Source organism: Octopus sinensis, linkage group LG3 (assembly GCF_006345805.1).
Source record: "Octopus sinensis linkage group LG3, ASM634580v1, whole genome shotgun sequence".
Lineage (NCBI taxonomy): Eukaryota > Metazoa > Mollusca > Cephalopoda > Octopoda > Octopodidae > Octopus > Octopus sinensis.
The window spans coordinates 131920839-131936349 of NC_042999.1; the positions used below are offsets into that span (position 1 = coordinate 131920839).

Below are 15511 nucleotides of genomic sequence, written 5' to 3' on the forward strand. Positions count from 1 at the left end.
CAACAGGCTTCTTTTCAGTTTCTGTCTACCAGACCCAATCACAAGGCTTTGGTTGGCCTGAGGCTACATTAGAAGACACTTCCCCAAGGTACCATGCAGTGGGGCTGAACCCATAGTCATGTGGTTGGGAAGCAGTTACAAGGTTTCAGGTTCAGTCCTTCTGTGCAACAACTTTGGCAAGATTTGGGAGATGGATACTGAAAGCCCCCCCCCCCCAAATATGTGTGTACATATTTGCATCAATACGTGTGTGTGAGTTTGTGATCATGTCTTTTTGCCATAACATAATGCAACAGTTTTAAACAAATGTTACCATCATTTGCTGTCTGTACAATTTCTATATGCCCTCCCCCCCCAAAAAAAATTGATGCCCTTGTGGCAAAATTTGAAATTATTATTGTTATTATTAGTATTATTATTGCATTGGACAAAATACTTAGAGGCATTTCAAAGTACCAGTCAAATACAGGCATACCTCACCCTACGTCATTAATTGGTTCCAGGAGACATGACTTAAGTTGAAAAGCAACTTAAATCAAATTAACTTGTCTCTAGGCTATGCTAGGCCAAATTTACTTGTCTCTAGACTAAACCAACAATAACCATTCCCAGTTATGAATGCATTTTCAATAATACACGGTTAATAAAAACCTATTTTAAGCTTACAAACAAACAATTTTTATTTTTCAATACAATACAGTAAAAAAAATGTAATTTAAATTTACAAATACAATTTGGCAGTTTTTACCGTACATCACATGCTTTATTTATGAATGCAGTTTACAATAAGACATGGTAAAAATAAAAGCCATTTTTAAACTTAGAAAACAAATTCAGTAATTATTATTATTTTGCAATAGTAAAAAAGACAATTATTTTAAATTTACCAATTCATACATACAATTAGGTGGTTTACATCACGTATGTAGATGACTGTGGATCGTCAACATCAACAGCTGACTCTGGCTGTTCTTGTTCGATGTGTTCACTAAGCTACACTACTTTATGGTGTGTATCTTAACATTTACTGCACGTATTTTAATATGATTTTATATGCTTTTATTCTTATCTATTGTACAGTAACATGATTTTATGTGGTTTTAACGGTTTTCTGGTGATTTTACGATTCCAATATTTGTGGTGGAAAGACGTAAAGTTGAGTAAAATGACTTCACTTGATTTTTATTTTTCCATATTATTTTTGAAAACCGATGTATTATCGAGAATGACTTAAATCGAAACAACTTAAGCCGAGGTATGCCTGTACTGGGGTTTATATAATTGACTTGTCCATCCCCTCAAAATTGCTGGCTTTGTACCAGAATTGAAAAGATTTATTATTATTATTAAGGTGATGGGCTGGCAGAATTATTAACATGCCTGGTTAAATGCTTAGCAGCATTTTCTTTGTTTTCAAGTTCTGAGTTCAAATTTCACCAAGGTTGACTTGGCCTTTTATCCTTATGGATAAAATAAGTACCAGTTGAACCCCCAAAATTGCTGCCCTTGTGGCAAAATTTGAAACCATTATTATTATTATTATTGTTATTATTATCAAGGCATTGAGCTAGCAAAATTGTTAGCATGCCTGGTGAAATGCTTAGCGGTATTTCGTCTACCGTTACGTTCTGAGTTCAAATTCCGCGAAGGTCGACTTTGCCTTTCATCCTTTCAGTGTTGATAAATTAGGTACCAGTTACGCACTGGTTTCGATATAATCGACTTAATCCGTTTGTCCTCTCTGTGTTTAGCCCCTTGTGGGTAGTAAAGAAATAGGTATTTCGTCTACCACTACATTCTGAGTTCAAATTCTGCCAAGGTCATCTTTGCCTTTCATCCTTTTGGAGTCAATAAAATAAGTACCAGTTATACGCTGGGGTTGATGTGATTGACTTAATCCCTTCCCCAAAATTACTGCCCTTGTGGCAAAATTTGAAACCGTTATTAAGGCAGTGGAGCTAGCAGAATCATTAGCATGCCAGCCAAAATGCTTAGTGGCATTTCGTCCATATTTACATTCTGAGTTCAACTTCCACCAAGGTCAGCTTTGCTTTTCATCCTTTTGGGGTCAATAAAATAAGTACCAGTTGAGCACTGGGGTCAATGTAATTGACTCATCCCCTTCACCAAAAAGGCTGCCTTTGTAGCAAAATTTGAAACCATTATTATTATTATTAATAGTAGTAGTAGCAATGGTGGCAATGGTAGTAGCCTATGTTTTTAACACTAACTAAGAGGATAGCTAAATCTCCCTCAAATTGCACACACCTGTTTCACAGAAAAAAAAATTGTCAGATAATATTGTTCTCAATACATATCTAAGAAAAATATATAAGATAGGATGAGGGTTGATTTGGAGTTAAAACAAGAAGCTTATTTGTTGCAACTTATGTCAGACATTGTAATTAATGATTCTTATATTGTTATGTCATTATATAGCTGTGAGATTTTTAACTTATAGCCTGGTAGTTAGTCAACTCTTTTAACAACATACTTGCAGTGATGATTAATTAAATTGTGATAATTCCTGAGTGTCATAAAACATAACAGTCAGAGAAGAGTTCTTATCAAGGGGAATAAGTCATTAGCTATTAGCAGTTAAGAGTAGCTGCAATGAACTACTCTTCATTTAAAACAACAGACAGACGTTTTTCCTTATTAGATATCTTAGCAATTTTTAGCTACCTTTGTTATTTCTTTCTTCATTACTCCAAGCAAAAGGTAAATGTATATTCCATATGAATGTTGCATAACAACAAAAATATGTTAATGTAGGACAGAAAAACAATTATTAGGCAAGAAAATGTGGCAGAAGTATTTTTGATTATATACATAAACATATATATATCTATATATATATATATATACACACACACACATTTATATATATGTATATATATTTTAATATTTGTAGTAAGCAGTGTAACAGTTTGGCATTGGTCTGTAACAATATTTTTATATGTTAAAGCAAAGAAGTGGGCATCGGTTTATAATCTGTAGCTGAATTTCTATTTAGATTGCTTCTATAATGGGAATATTTTTGTTAGCTGAAGCTGAAATTTTAAAACCTTGACTAAAGGCGTAGGAGTGGCTGTGTGGTAAGTAGCTTGCTTACAAACCACATGGTTCTGGGTTCAGCCTCACTACATGGTACCTTGGGCAAGTGTCTTCTACCATAGCCTCGGGCCAACCAAGGCCTTGTGAGTGGATTTGGTAGACGGAAACTGAAAGAAGCCCATCGTATATATGTATATATATATATGTATGTGTGTGTGTATGTATATGTTTGTGTGTCTGTGTTTGTCGCCCCAACATCGCTTCACAACCAATGCTGGTGTGTTTACGTCCCTGTAACTTAGCGGTTCGGCAAAAGAGAATGATAGAATAAGTACTAGGATTACAAAGAATAAGTCCTAGAGTCGACTAAAGGCGGTGCTCCAGCATGGCATCAGTCAAATGACTGAAACAAGTTAAAGTTTGTCAATTGAAGTAGATATGTCATGTAAAATCACTCTTATGTCTTTTAATCCTTTCACATTTAAACTGGCCATGTCCAGCTGAACTTTATACCTGTTTTATGTTTAAATCAGACATATCTGGCCTCTCATGCTTAGCTACAATATCATTCTAAAAAAATATACAGTTGCATCATTGAAATCTCAAAGGTACATGATAATGCATGGTTTATTTAAAACAATGTACCCACAATACCTGGCATCTTGCTGTACTCAAGAAGACCTATCCTCCTCAGCAGAAGTGTTACGGTTGCCTCCTCTGGTGAAGAGGATTGCCCTGCAAGAGTCCTGTGCTGGTGTCATGTAAAAAGCACTCCTGCTGGCACCACATAAATGAACTTGTACTGGTGCCACATTAAAAAGACCCAGTGCACGCTGTAAAGTGGATGGTGTTGGGAAGGGCATCTACCATAGAAACCAAGCCAAATCAGGCTGGAACCTGTCATTTAGGATTTGGAGAGGCAGTGATGATTGTTGATAATTAAAGTAGAGGTATGTGAAGAGCAGCAGGGATGATTCTTTACTAATTATTTTATGTAGTGAGGAACTAAGTAAATAAATAAAACTCTGCAATTACCTGTCTCTTTCAACATAGAGATAGTAGAAAAACTTTAACCCTTTAGCACAGTGGTTTTCAACCAGGGTTCCGCGGAACCTTAGGGTTCCGCCAGTACAGTCCAGGGGTTCCGCAAGAAGTTACAAAAATGCTAAAATCGACAGTAATTTTTAATTCTCCTGTGCAGATATGTGTGCATAGGACAATTAAATTATTGTACAGGGGTTCCTCGAGCCAGTGAAATGTTTTTTTGGGGTTTCGCTCCAGCAAAAAGTTTGAAAAGCACTGCTTTAGCATTTAAACCGGCCCTAATATTCTATGTGTTTTATGCTCTCACACCTCCCCTACAATATCATTCTAAAAATGAGTGCCAAAGGGTTAAAGCAATGGTTTACAGTAATTTCATTCAAATTATTCAGGCATAAATGTGTAACTAAGATGCTTGTTTCCCAACTATGTGGTCTTGGGTTCAGTCCTACAGTGCAGTCCCTTGGGCAAGTGTCTTCTAGTATAACCCTGGGCTGGTCAAAGCCTTGTGAAAGGGGGTAGGCAGAAACTGAAAGAAGCCTGTCATGGTGCTGGTTTGTTTATGTCCCCATAACATTGTAGTTCAACAAAAGAGATCAATAGAATAACTACAAGGCTTTAAAAAAAAATAAAGCAAAAAAACATGTACTGGAGTTGATTTGTTTGACTCAATCATTTAAGGTGATGCTCCAGCATGGCTGCAGTCCAGTGACTGAAACAAGTAAAATACATAAGATAAATCTGTTGCATTTTGAAAATTTAGCTTTAATATTTGTAGTTAAGCAGTTGGCAATTCCAAAACAATTTGTGGTTTGAAACAAGCATAATAAATTGTTGATCTAATGCAGCTGATTCAGTTGTCATCGTTTGCCTATTTATTCCATTAGAGGAATGAAGAATTTATGACAAAATTACATAAATGCTTTTACTTTGTTTTGTTACATTATTATATGAAACTCTCAACCAGAAAGCATTTCTCCAACTACATTCTTTTTTTAATTACTGACCTTTTTGGTTGAGATGATAGAAACCATGTAAAGGTCAGGTCTTTGAATACTAATGAAGATTATATTTATATGACTTTCAAGGGCTTTGTTAATATCTATTTTAATGTCATGGGATATATTGTCATACTTTTATCTTCAGATATCATGTTTTTTTTTTTAAACATTAACTATTACATGCTTTATACATCAGGTCGCTTACAATATCACATCTGTGCTATTCAGATTTGTCTTTTATTGCCAAATTATACTAACAAAATAAAGATAGCATTATATTATGTTTAATTAATCACTATTATTTTAATGTTTAGTATGCAGCTTATTACTGGCAGTAGTACATAATAAATATTTCTTAACAGTTGGACAACGTTAGTGTTTTATAAAATTGTTATTTGAGGCAGTTTTGGTGACACTCTACCTAAATGCATTTAATGTATTGTAAAAACAATGCTTGTTGTCTTGGAAAATATTTACAAGGCTATTAAGCTAAATAAAACAACAAAAAATGAATAAATAAACAAGATTAGCAGTTATTTTCAGTTATTGCTATAATTTATACAGATTCTTTTAACCAAGTCACTGGAAAGATAATTTTTAATTTGTCAGTGAAAATTCCTGTTGACTGATTTCTTTAGTGCTTATTAGTCAAGTAGAAACTGAAGTGGCTGTTATCAAGTAACTTAGACTTTCCAGTTCAGCTTGGAAGTCACTGTGAAGCATCTGTAAGATTATAAGCTGATCTTGTTTCTCTAGTTGTACTTATGCATTCAAACACAAAATCAATAGCGAAGAGCTTTTCAACTTCATCCTTAAAAAGAAATGATTTTGTAAGTTGTTACTTTCAGTAGATAGGAACAAATATGCTAACCTCAATAAGCTATTCATATGCATAAAGATTAGAGAAACCTCAATTATGCCAGATATACTTATCTGATACACAAATATTTAGCTAAGCACGACTAACTTCTAATTATTAAACAAAAATTGAACTTCATCCTAATTTTAGCAGAAACTCGCATAGTTAGCTTCATGTATGTAGTTAAACACCTTAATCTGCTCTGCTTCATGTATGAATGTCAGTCTTTAAGCACCATTATTGAATTAGATCCTGTTCCAGGGAAGTGCATTTATTGACTTATATGGGATTAAAATAGCTGAGGCTCGTTTTTAATGAACCAATTAAGCTAAGGAACAGTGAGTCAACAGTTGTATTGTGCATTCAGTTATAACATACTGAGCAATCTTCCTTACTATTCTTATATTCATAATCATGTTGAATGTACTTTGGAATCTTACAAACGTTTGAACTTCAACATAACACAGATAGCAATGGTGGTTGTATTTGATTTAGTACTACTTATATTTCTTGACAAACATCTTAAGACCCCTTCACTCCACCACCCCCTCTTCTTTTTTTTGTCATTGGTCAACCCTTCCTATCAACTCTCTTTTAAGTTGACCTCACGCAGAGAAGGAAGCCTGATGAGGTCACTTTGCTAGAAATAACTGCCAGATCTCCTTTAAATCATATCCTACTGCACACATTAGATCAGTGGTTCTCAAATAAATATTTCTTAACAGTATTTGTGGAACCCTTTGATTACTGTTCCATTCTGGTGGACCCCTCCCCTCCTGCATAACCATTTGATGTTTAAAATCTAGTATTATAGATACTTTTTTCAAAATTCCTATTTTGTTTATCACATATTCACTAGTGTAGGTTGAACAATGTATAACATTCAAGAAAGAAACTTAGTTATTTCTTGCAATAAATAGATCTAAAGCAAAATTTTTACCCGGATTGGGAACCACTACATTAAATAATGTTGTTTAAGATTCCCTTGAAAAAACTGGTTGGTCATGGCTGGAATGTCTTTAATCATAGGTATGGTGCTAAACAACTACAGCAAACAACATTCCCTTAGTAAATCTATAAGCCATTTCTTGTAGTAATGCTGTTATGTTAATAATGCTTGTAGTAATGCTGTATTGAACTTTCAGAAATCAGGTTTCTTAGAAATTGTTTGACTTGACTCTGCAACTCAGAGACATATGTATAATACATCTGGGCAATAGCCCAAAATTTTTGCCATTGACAAAACTAACTTGAAAAGCTGTTGAAATATGATTTATGAATGGATGATAGAATGTTGGGTAATTGACTCAGAAGTCAATGTTCTGTATCCTATTACTGGTGTTGTGTTGTGTCTAAGGCAAGTCACTTAATTTTCAACAGCTTCAAAATAGGTACAATAGGTACTGTTGAGTGTAAATTGCAGTCATGATGTTGTATCTTTGAATGATTTGCTGACTTGTTCAACTGCTAAGTTCAGGTCCTTCTGTGAGAAAAGCACTCTGTAGTAGACCACTGTGCTATGCAGATAAAGATTTTGTTTCTCCCCTGCTTAACCTCATAAAAACTGTAAAATGTAATATTAGTTTCAAATTTTGGCACAAAGCCAGTAATTTTGGGGGACTCCAGTGCTCAACTCAGTACATCAACCCCAGTGCTCAACTGGTAATTATTTCATCAACCTTGAATGGATGAAAGCAGTCGACCTCAGTGGAATTTGAACTCAGAACATAAAGACTGGTGAAATGCCACTAAACATTTTGCACAGCATGCTAACAATTCTGCCAGCTCACCACCTTAATTGTTTTGTAATATTAATTAACTGACTGATGTGGGTGGGCTACATTGATATTTGTCACTATTTCTTATTGTGGCCTTTGTGGTTGAAATTACTGTTGTTATTTTTATTTCTATTGTTATTGTTTAGGAGACTGTCTATGGGGCACCTGGCACTCCATCAGTTACAACAACAAGGGTTCTAGTTGATCCAATCAACGGAACAGCCTGCTTGCGAAATTGATATGGAAGTGGTAAAGCATTCCACAGACATGCATATTCGTAACATAGTTCTCAGGGATATTCAGCATGACACAGAATGTGACATAGCTGGCCCTTTGGAATACAGGTACTACTCATTTTTGCTAGCTGCGTGGACTGGGGCAGCATGAAATAAAGTGTCTTGCTCAAGGACACAATGCATCACCGAGAATTGAACTCACAAACTTACTGTCAAGAGTCAAATACCCTAACCACTAAGCCATGCACCTTCACCACAATTCTAGGTAATTTGACACCTGGTAATTTCACTCTCAGTATTTTGACTCTGATAATTTGACCCCTGGTTAATTTGACTGCCAGTCAGTTTCACTCCTAATATTATTGTTGTGCTCGATGATTTACAGTTAACTGAAAGTATTATTGCAGTCAAATTACCGGAGCCAAAATACTGGGTGTGAAATTACCAGGAGTCAAATTACCAGCTGCTGTGTACCACATATAAAGCATTAGGCCTGTCCTTTGTTATCAAATTCCTTTCCCAGTAGTTGCAGGGCAGTCAAATTGTAATTCCGTGTGGGAGCCAAATTCTAAATATGTGAGATCAAAGTATGGAACTGGAAGTCATTACTACGAAAGAGTTGATTTCTAATAGACTGGTGTTTTTTATACATGAAGTGTAATTCTTCACAAATTCTTCTCTGAGTTGACTCTCTCCAAATTTAGCATTGAGCCACAGGAGTGCTGTAACATAAAAAAATTACTGTTTTCTTTACATTGAATAATACACTCTCAGTTCTACAGTTTTATAACTTGGTCGTGGCAGATACTGGTGTCATGCAACTGGCACCCATGCCAGTGGCACACAAAAGCACCCATTACACTCTCAGAGTGGTTGGCATTAGGAAAGTCATCCAGCCATAGAAACCATGCTAAATCAGACTAGGGTCTGGTGCAGGCCTTCAGCTTACTAGCCCTGATCAAACTGCTCAAACCATGCCAGGATGGACAACGGACATTAAATAATTTATGATGATGATGATGACCTCTACTGTTCCACAACTCAACTCCAGTTCTTAGTTTTACTCCACCATTCTGTAATTTGATCTCCACAGTTAAATATAACTTCATCTTCTGTTCTTTTACAGAAGTTCAGTTGTGTCCAACCTGTTTGGAACAAAAAAAGCTCCCTTCATGTGAGTGGTGCTGTTGTTTTCAATATTGTCTTTATCATCACACTGTGATATAAACAGATATAAAGGTCCTGCAAAGCCAGGTGTTGTAGTTGTTGCTGCTGTTGTGGCTGTTGTCTTGTCCTTATTGTTATGTTCATCAGTGGCAGTAATTCATATACTTCATCAAGTTTTGATTGAGTATCTTTTTAAGTTATCAAAAGTTTATATGGATCACATATTGTATAGATGCTTAATAAAACAGGGCCAAATTTTTTTGTAGTGTTCTGAATTAAACAAAAATAACAACAGCAACACACAAGATAATAGCTATCAGTGAAATAATCAATAATTGTGTAACCGCTTCATAGATTCTGTTTGACAAAACTGTTTCTTAGACAATCTCTGTTCACTGAGAATGTTAAAATGTAGTGAAAGGAAGCAAGATATTTCTTGCTTTGAGCTGACGATTCATCAATTTTAAACATCATTGATTTTTATTTGTTCTAACCCTCATTGGCTCCATGGAAAACTTCTCATAATGTGTACAAGATGTTTTTCTCTCTCTCTCTCTCTCTCTCTCTCTCTCTCTCTCTCTCTCTCTCTCTCTCTCTCTCTCTCTCTCTCCTGATATCGTTGTCTTTATTGTACAGTTTGATACAGTTTCTTGCCAAAAACAGATCATTCTCTCTCTCTTGTCTTTCTGTTCTTCCCTCCTCTTTCTGTATCTCTCTTTTGCTCTCTCTCTCTCTCTCTTTCTTTCTCCCCCTCCAGTCTGAAATTCAAAATATGCAGTAAATATCTTAAAAGGAAGTTATTTTGGGGAAAATACTTTTTTAATGATTTTTTTTTTTTCTGAAAATATTATTGTCATTGAAGTGTTTTTACAAAATAACAAAATTCTTGAAGGAATTTAAAGTATAGAAATTTATTGAAAATGCCATATTTTCTCTAATGTTTAATTTGACCATACACACATGAAATATAAAAGCCAAACTTTAAAAAGGTAATAAGAGGGTTTGAGAGTTAATTAATTAGTATTTATTCTTTCCTCATATTTTTAAAAGGAGATAAACTGGCATTCCGTCAGTTACGATGAGGATTCCAGTTGATCTGAATAACGGAACAGCCTGCTTGTGAAGTTAATGTGTAAGTGGCTGAGCACTCCACTTGTACCCTTAACATGTTCTCTGTGTGACAAGGCTGACCTTTTGAAATACGGGTACCACTCACTTTTGCCAGCTGAGTGGACTGGAGCAATATAAAATAAAGTGTCTGGCTCAAATATTCTTCCTGTTTTTATGTTCAAACTGGTTAGATCCGAACTCTCACACCTACCCTACAATGTCGTTCTAAAAATCAAAACGGTTATTTCAAAACAGTGTGAATAAGTAAGCATTACATTTGATAGAGTAATTTGAATGCTGAAAGGTTAAAATGAAATAGCAATTATACAAGCTTAAGTTTGTTACTCAATTAAATATCCCCTTTCCTTTACAGCTCATGTGTGAACATGACTGTTTTTAGGTTAATTGTAATGATAAGTAGTCTACTACATGGGTAGTTATTTCATCTTTGATGAGCAGAATCCTGGCTGAAAATTTACAGATGATTCAGTATTGGGAGTTTCTTTAATGCTTTGCCCAATAATACCCTGTTATTAATTAGCATCGATCTTAATTTTATCATTAATATGCTCATCTTCTATGCTATTGCCAAATGTAGCCTTCCTCCATTTCAACACTGAACATTAAAATGATGATGGTGCTGCTGAACTAACGCGCGCACACACACACACATATATACGACAGGCTTCTTTCAGTTTCCATCTACCAAATCCACGCACAAGGCTTTGGTCAGCCTGAGGCTATAGTAGAAGACACTTTCCCAAGGTGCCACACAGTGGGGCTGAACCCGGAACCATGTGGTTTGTAAGCAAGCTACTTATCACACAGCCACTCATTTTCTTTTTATTCAGGCATGTCTGTGCGTGTGATTAAGAAACTTGCTTCCCAACCACATGATCTTGTCTTATCTCTTTCCCTGGCACCATGAGCAAGTGTCTTCTACTGTTGTTCTGGGCTAACCAAAACCTTGTGGATTTGATGGACAGAAACTGGAAGAAGCCTGTATATATAGACTGAAACTGAAAATAACCTATGTATATAGTAATACTAACAGTAATTATTGGGTAGAATTTATAAACATTTATTGCATCGCTATTTGCATGAAGAAATGAATCCATGAAGATGATTTACCCTATGCCCACAGATAGTGCGGACTACACTGTAACCACCCCAGGAATACAGACTGTGATCTTAAGAGACATGTGATTAGTGGAAACATGCATAGCAATGCATCAGATGCTTATAAATTCCATCCAAAGGTTATTGTTAGTACTACTATATTTATCTTACACTATATCAGTACAACTTGATTCAACCCCCAAAAATATGGTTCACCAGTCAGCATCATTAGACTGTGGCCAGCATAATTGAATAGGAGCTTTATTTACATATTCAAAACATTTCCTGTAAACAAATTTAAAAGATATATATAAGTAAATGTAATGAAAATCCTCTATTTACATAATATCGAGGTCTCTTTCTTTCTTTTGTTGTCTTACCATTTCTATCTATCTATATATCGCCATGATAGATCGTTAGCCACTACACACATTTTTTTTCTCTCTTTGTTTTTTCTGTGTCACTTCCTGTAGAAGAGCATAGGCTCAAAATGTAAAAGACTTTTTCTATTCCTGAGTGTTATACTAATACATCTGTTTGTTTTGTACACCACCTGTCTTCGTCTTTTGTTTTTTTCGTAAACTCTCCCTATATATCTATGTATTATGTCTGTATGTGTTTATCTGTGTGTTTGTGTTAGATTTGTTCCCCGTCTCCGCTTGACAATCAGTGTTGGTTTGTTTACGTCTCTGTAACTTAGTAATTTGGCAAAAGAGACCAATATAGCATAAGTGTGAGACTTGAAAAAAAAAAGTACTGGGTTAATTTATTTGACTAAACCTTCCAGGATGGTGCTCCAGCCTGACCACAATCAAATGGCTGAAACATGTACAAGTTAAAAGATGAAAGACTAACTTCTTTGCTTTTGTGTGTGTGCATGTGTGTCTCATGCACACACACACAACACATTCCCACATATGTAATTTATCTGTTATCAGCATGAATTATTTTGCAGTAAATTTTATTTGCTTCTTTTTTATTTACTTTTTGTTTTTCTTCTTTACTAAAATTGTATTTTTCTGAATTTATTTCAGTCTCCATCAAAAGCTGTATATAATGCACGGTCTTGGGTGATGGATATGGATGAAGATATTGGTCAAAAAGTAAGTATCTTTAACTTTACTTAGCTCTCACGTATGCTCTATAATATTGTATAACATACATTTTGATGAAACAGTTTCATAGTCTTGGCAAACTCATATCATTTCCTCTGTCTTCAGACTAGACTTGGCAGCAGGGTGAGCATCCAGTCATTATGTATCATCTCTAACCCTTTTAAGTATTTAACCCTTTTGTTACCAACCTGACTGAAACCGGCTCTGCCTCTGAGTACAAATGTCTTGGTTTCATAGGTTTTGAATTAAAATCTTCCGCCAAACCTTTGTCACAATTTATGTTCCTAACACTGACTTGATGATAACTAAGTTATTTTACTAAATTCTTTGTTATATTTTAAATGACGGAAAGAAACACAGAGCATCTTAACAGAAATACAGTAACGAAAGGGTTAAACTGCGATATCTGGCCTAAATATCCCACCTGTTTTATGTTCAAACCAGCCAAATCCAACCTCTCATACCTACCCTACAATGTCAAAAATAAAGAAGCATATCATTGAATTCTCAGTGCTACAAAATATTGCATGATGAATTGAAAACAATATGAATAAATAAGCGTTACATTTTGACAAAGTAATTTGAATTTGTAGAAATTTTTTGAATTTTGGCTATGTGTGAAAAAAATAATGAACTTTGTAGGGTGAATTTATTAATTTTTTTGAACAATTAAATTTATTGGAATATTTTTTAGAATTATGCAAAGAATATATTTTTGTATATATATTTTAAATTATATCTCAGTGCAAATATAAATGGCTTAGATAACAGAGAATCAAAATGTCAAAATGTTTTGTTGGGTTTTTTTTCCTGATGTAAACAAAGATTTCTCAACTGACATTTCCCTCTGAGCTGCAGAATGAAAACAAAAGCTGAACAGTAACAATAGGTGCAGACATGGCTGTGTGGTGAGAAGCTTGCTTCTCAACCATATGGTTCTGGGTTCAGTCCCACTGCATGGCACCTTGGGCAAGTGTCTTCTACCATATCCTGGGTTAACTAGAGCATTGTGTGTGGATTTGATAAATGGATACTGAAAGAAGCTTGTCGTATGCGTGTGTGTGTGAGTGCTATGTTTGTCCACTACCACTGCTTTGGAACCAGTGTTAGTTTGTTTATGGACCTGTTACTTAGCAGTTTGGCAAAGTAGACCAATAAAATTAGTACCAAGCTTAAAAAGTAAAATAAGTTCTGGGGTTCATTTGTTTGACTAAATTCTTCAAAGCTAGTGAATCTCAAAGAAACAAGGTGATAAGTTAAAGAATTTTTGAATTTATTTCAGAAAATTCATTTTCATTCAATGTGACAACTATGGTCATGTTTCAGCCTTACTGCACCTCATCAGCAACGCATAGTCAAACAAGAGCCTACCTGATTAATTGGCAAACATCTTTTTTATTATATTATGAAGAGTTTATGGAGAATTTTGGCTAGCAGTGGTAAGAATAGTGTAAATTAGCTAAGGGAACTAACTCAAAGTGGGCCAGTGGCATAAATTAAGATACCAAAGTTGAGGAATGATGTCATGACATATATGAAAATTACTATACCCAATTAATTCTTTTTGCTTGTAAAATCCTTTCTTGGCTGAGATCCAATTAGGCTGAAACATGTTATCTGTATTACATTCTAACAAAGATCAGAATTTTCCTTTAAGCATGTTAGTTTTTAATTTCTTGTAATGATGTCACTTTTCTTTAAGAGTCACTAATGATTATTGTGAGGTTTTTGTTGTCCTTTTTCCTACAAAGGTAAATTACACTTAACCGAGAATTTTTGGCATGCATCTTTCTGTACAGCATCCACCGATTTATTTTTATTTAATTTGTGCCATTGACCCACTTCCATAACCCTTTAATCATTCAGACTGTTCAGTCAAATTTAATGCTTATTTATTCATTGCTTATTCATTAATCATGCATTATCTTGTAACTTCAAGATTTCATTGTAGTGGTTGTTTATTTTTAAAATTAAATTGTAGGGTAGGTGCAAGAAGCCAGATCTGGCTGGCTTTAACTTAAAGCAGGTTGAATATTTAATGTAGATATTCAGGCACAGGCCTGGCTGTATGGTAAGAGCTTGCTTCCCAATCACATGGTTCCAGGTTCAGACCCACTGTGTGGCACCTTGGGCAAGTGTCTTCTACTACAGCCTCAGGAATGCATTTGGTAAATGGAAACTGAAAGAAGTCCATTGTACATATATGTGCAGGTGGCACGTAAAAAGCACCCACTACACTCACGGAGTGGTTGGCGTTAGGAAGAGCATCCAGCTGTAGAAACTTTGCCAGATAAGACCGGAGCCTGGTGCAGCCTTCTGGCTTCCCAGATCCCCGGTCGAACCGTCCAACCCATGCTAGCATGGAGAACGGACATTAAACGATGATGATGATGATGTACATATATCTGTGTGTATGCCTCTGTGTCTGTGTTTGTCACTCTGCCCACTGCTTGACAACCGATGTTGGTGTGTTTACATCTCCATAACTTAGCTGTTCAGTAAAGGAGATTGGTAGAATGAGTACTAGGCTTAAAACATAAGTCCTGGGGTCGATTTGTTCGACTAAAACTGCTCTATGTGGTGCTCCAGCATGGCCGCAGTCAAATGCCTGAAACAAGTAAAAAGAATAAAAGAACCTGTTTTATGATATTTGATCCAGATATAGCCAGTTTAAATGCTGAAGGCTTGAGCTTGTTTTATGTCTTAAGTTTTCTTTTGCTAACTACATAGTTGTGCCAGGGTATTTAGATATATTGGAAGATATCGACTTATTTAAAATATATTGAGGAGAATATCAAATAGTTTAGATATACATAAAATTATATGTTGATGCTAATCTGAATAAGATTGCAATATGTGATTGGAATCAAAATCCTTTTTTTTTTCTTTTTTTTTTTTGATGACTGAATGCCTTTCTTGTCACCAACCCCACTAGTTTCTAAGTGAGGTTGTAATCTCCTTGTCTCTTGAACAAAAAAGAGCTATATATCAGAGAATATAAGGTCATTTAAATATATGGAAGAATATA

At 35.1% G+C, this 15511-nt stretch overlaps 1 protein-coding gene across 1 annotated transcript in view; it reads left to right on the plus strand.

The window, feature by feature from the left end:
* LOC115209096 (wings apart-like protein homolog) overlaps positions 1–15511 on the plus strand; it is a 201977-nt gene that overhangs the window by 28843 nt on the left and 157623 nt on the right. The window contains exon 3 of the mRNA XM_036501343.1: positions 12403–12471. Coding sequence (XP_036357236.1) covers positions 12403–12471 — 69 coding nt within the window. The remainder of the gene's footprint in view (positions 1–12402; positions 12472–15511) is intronic.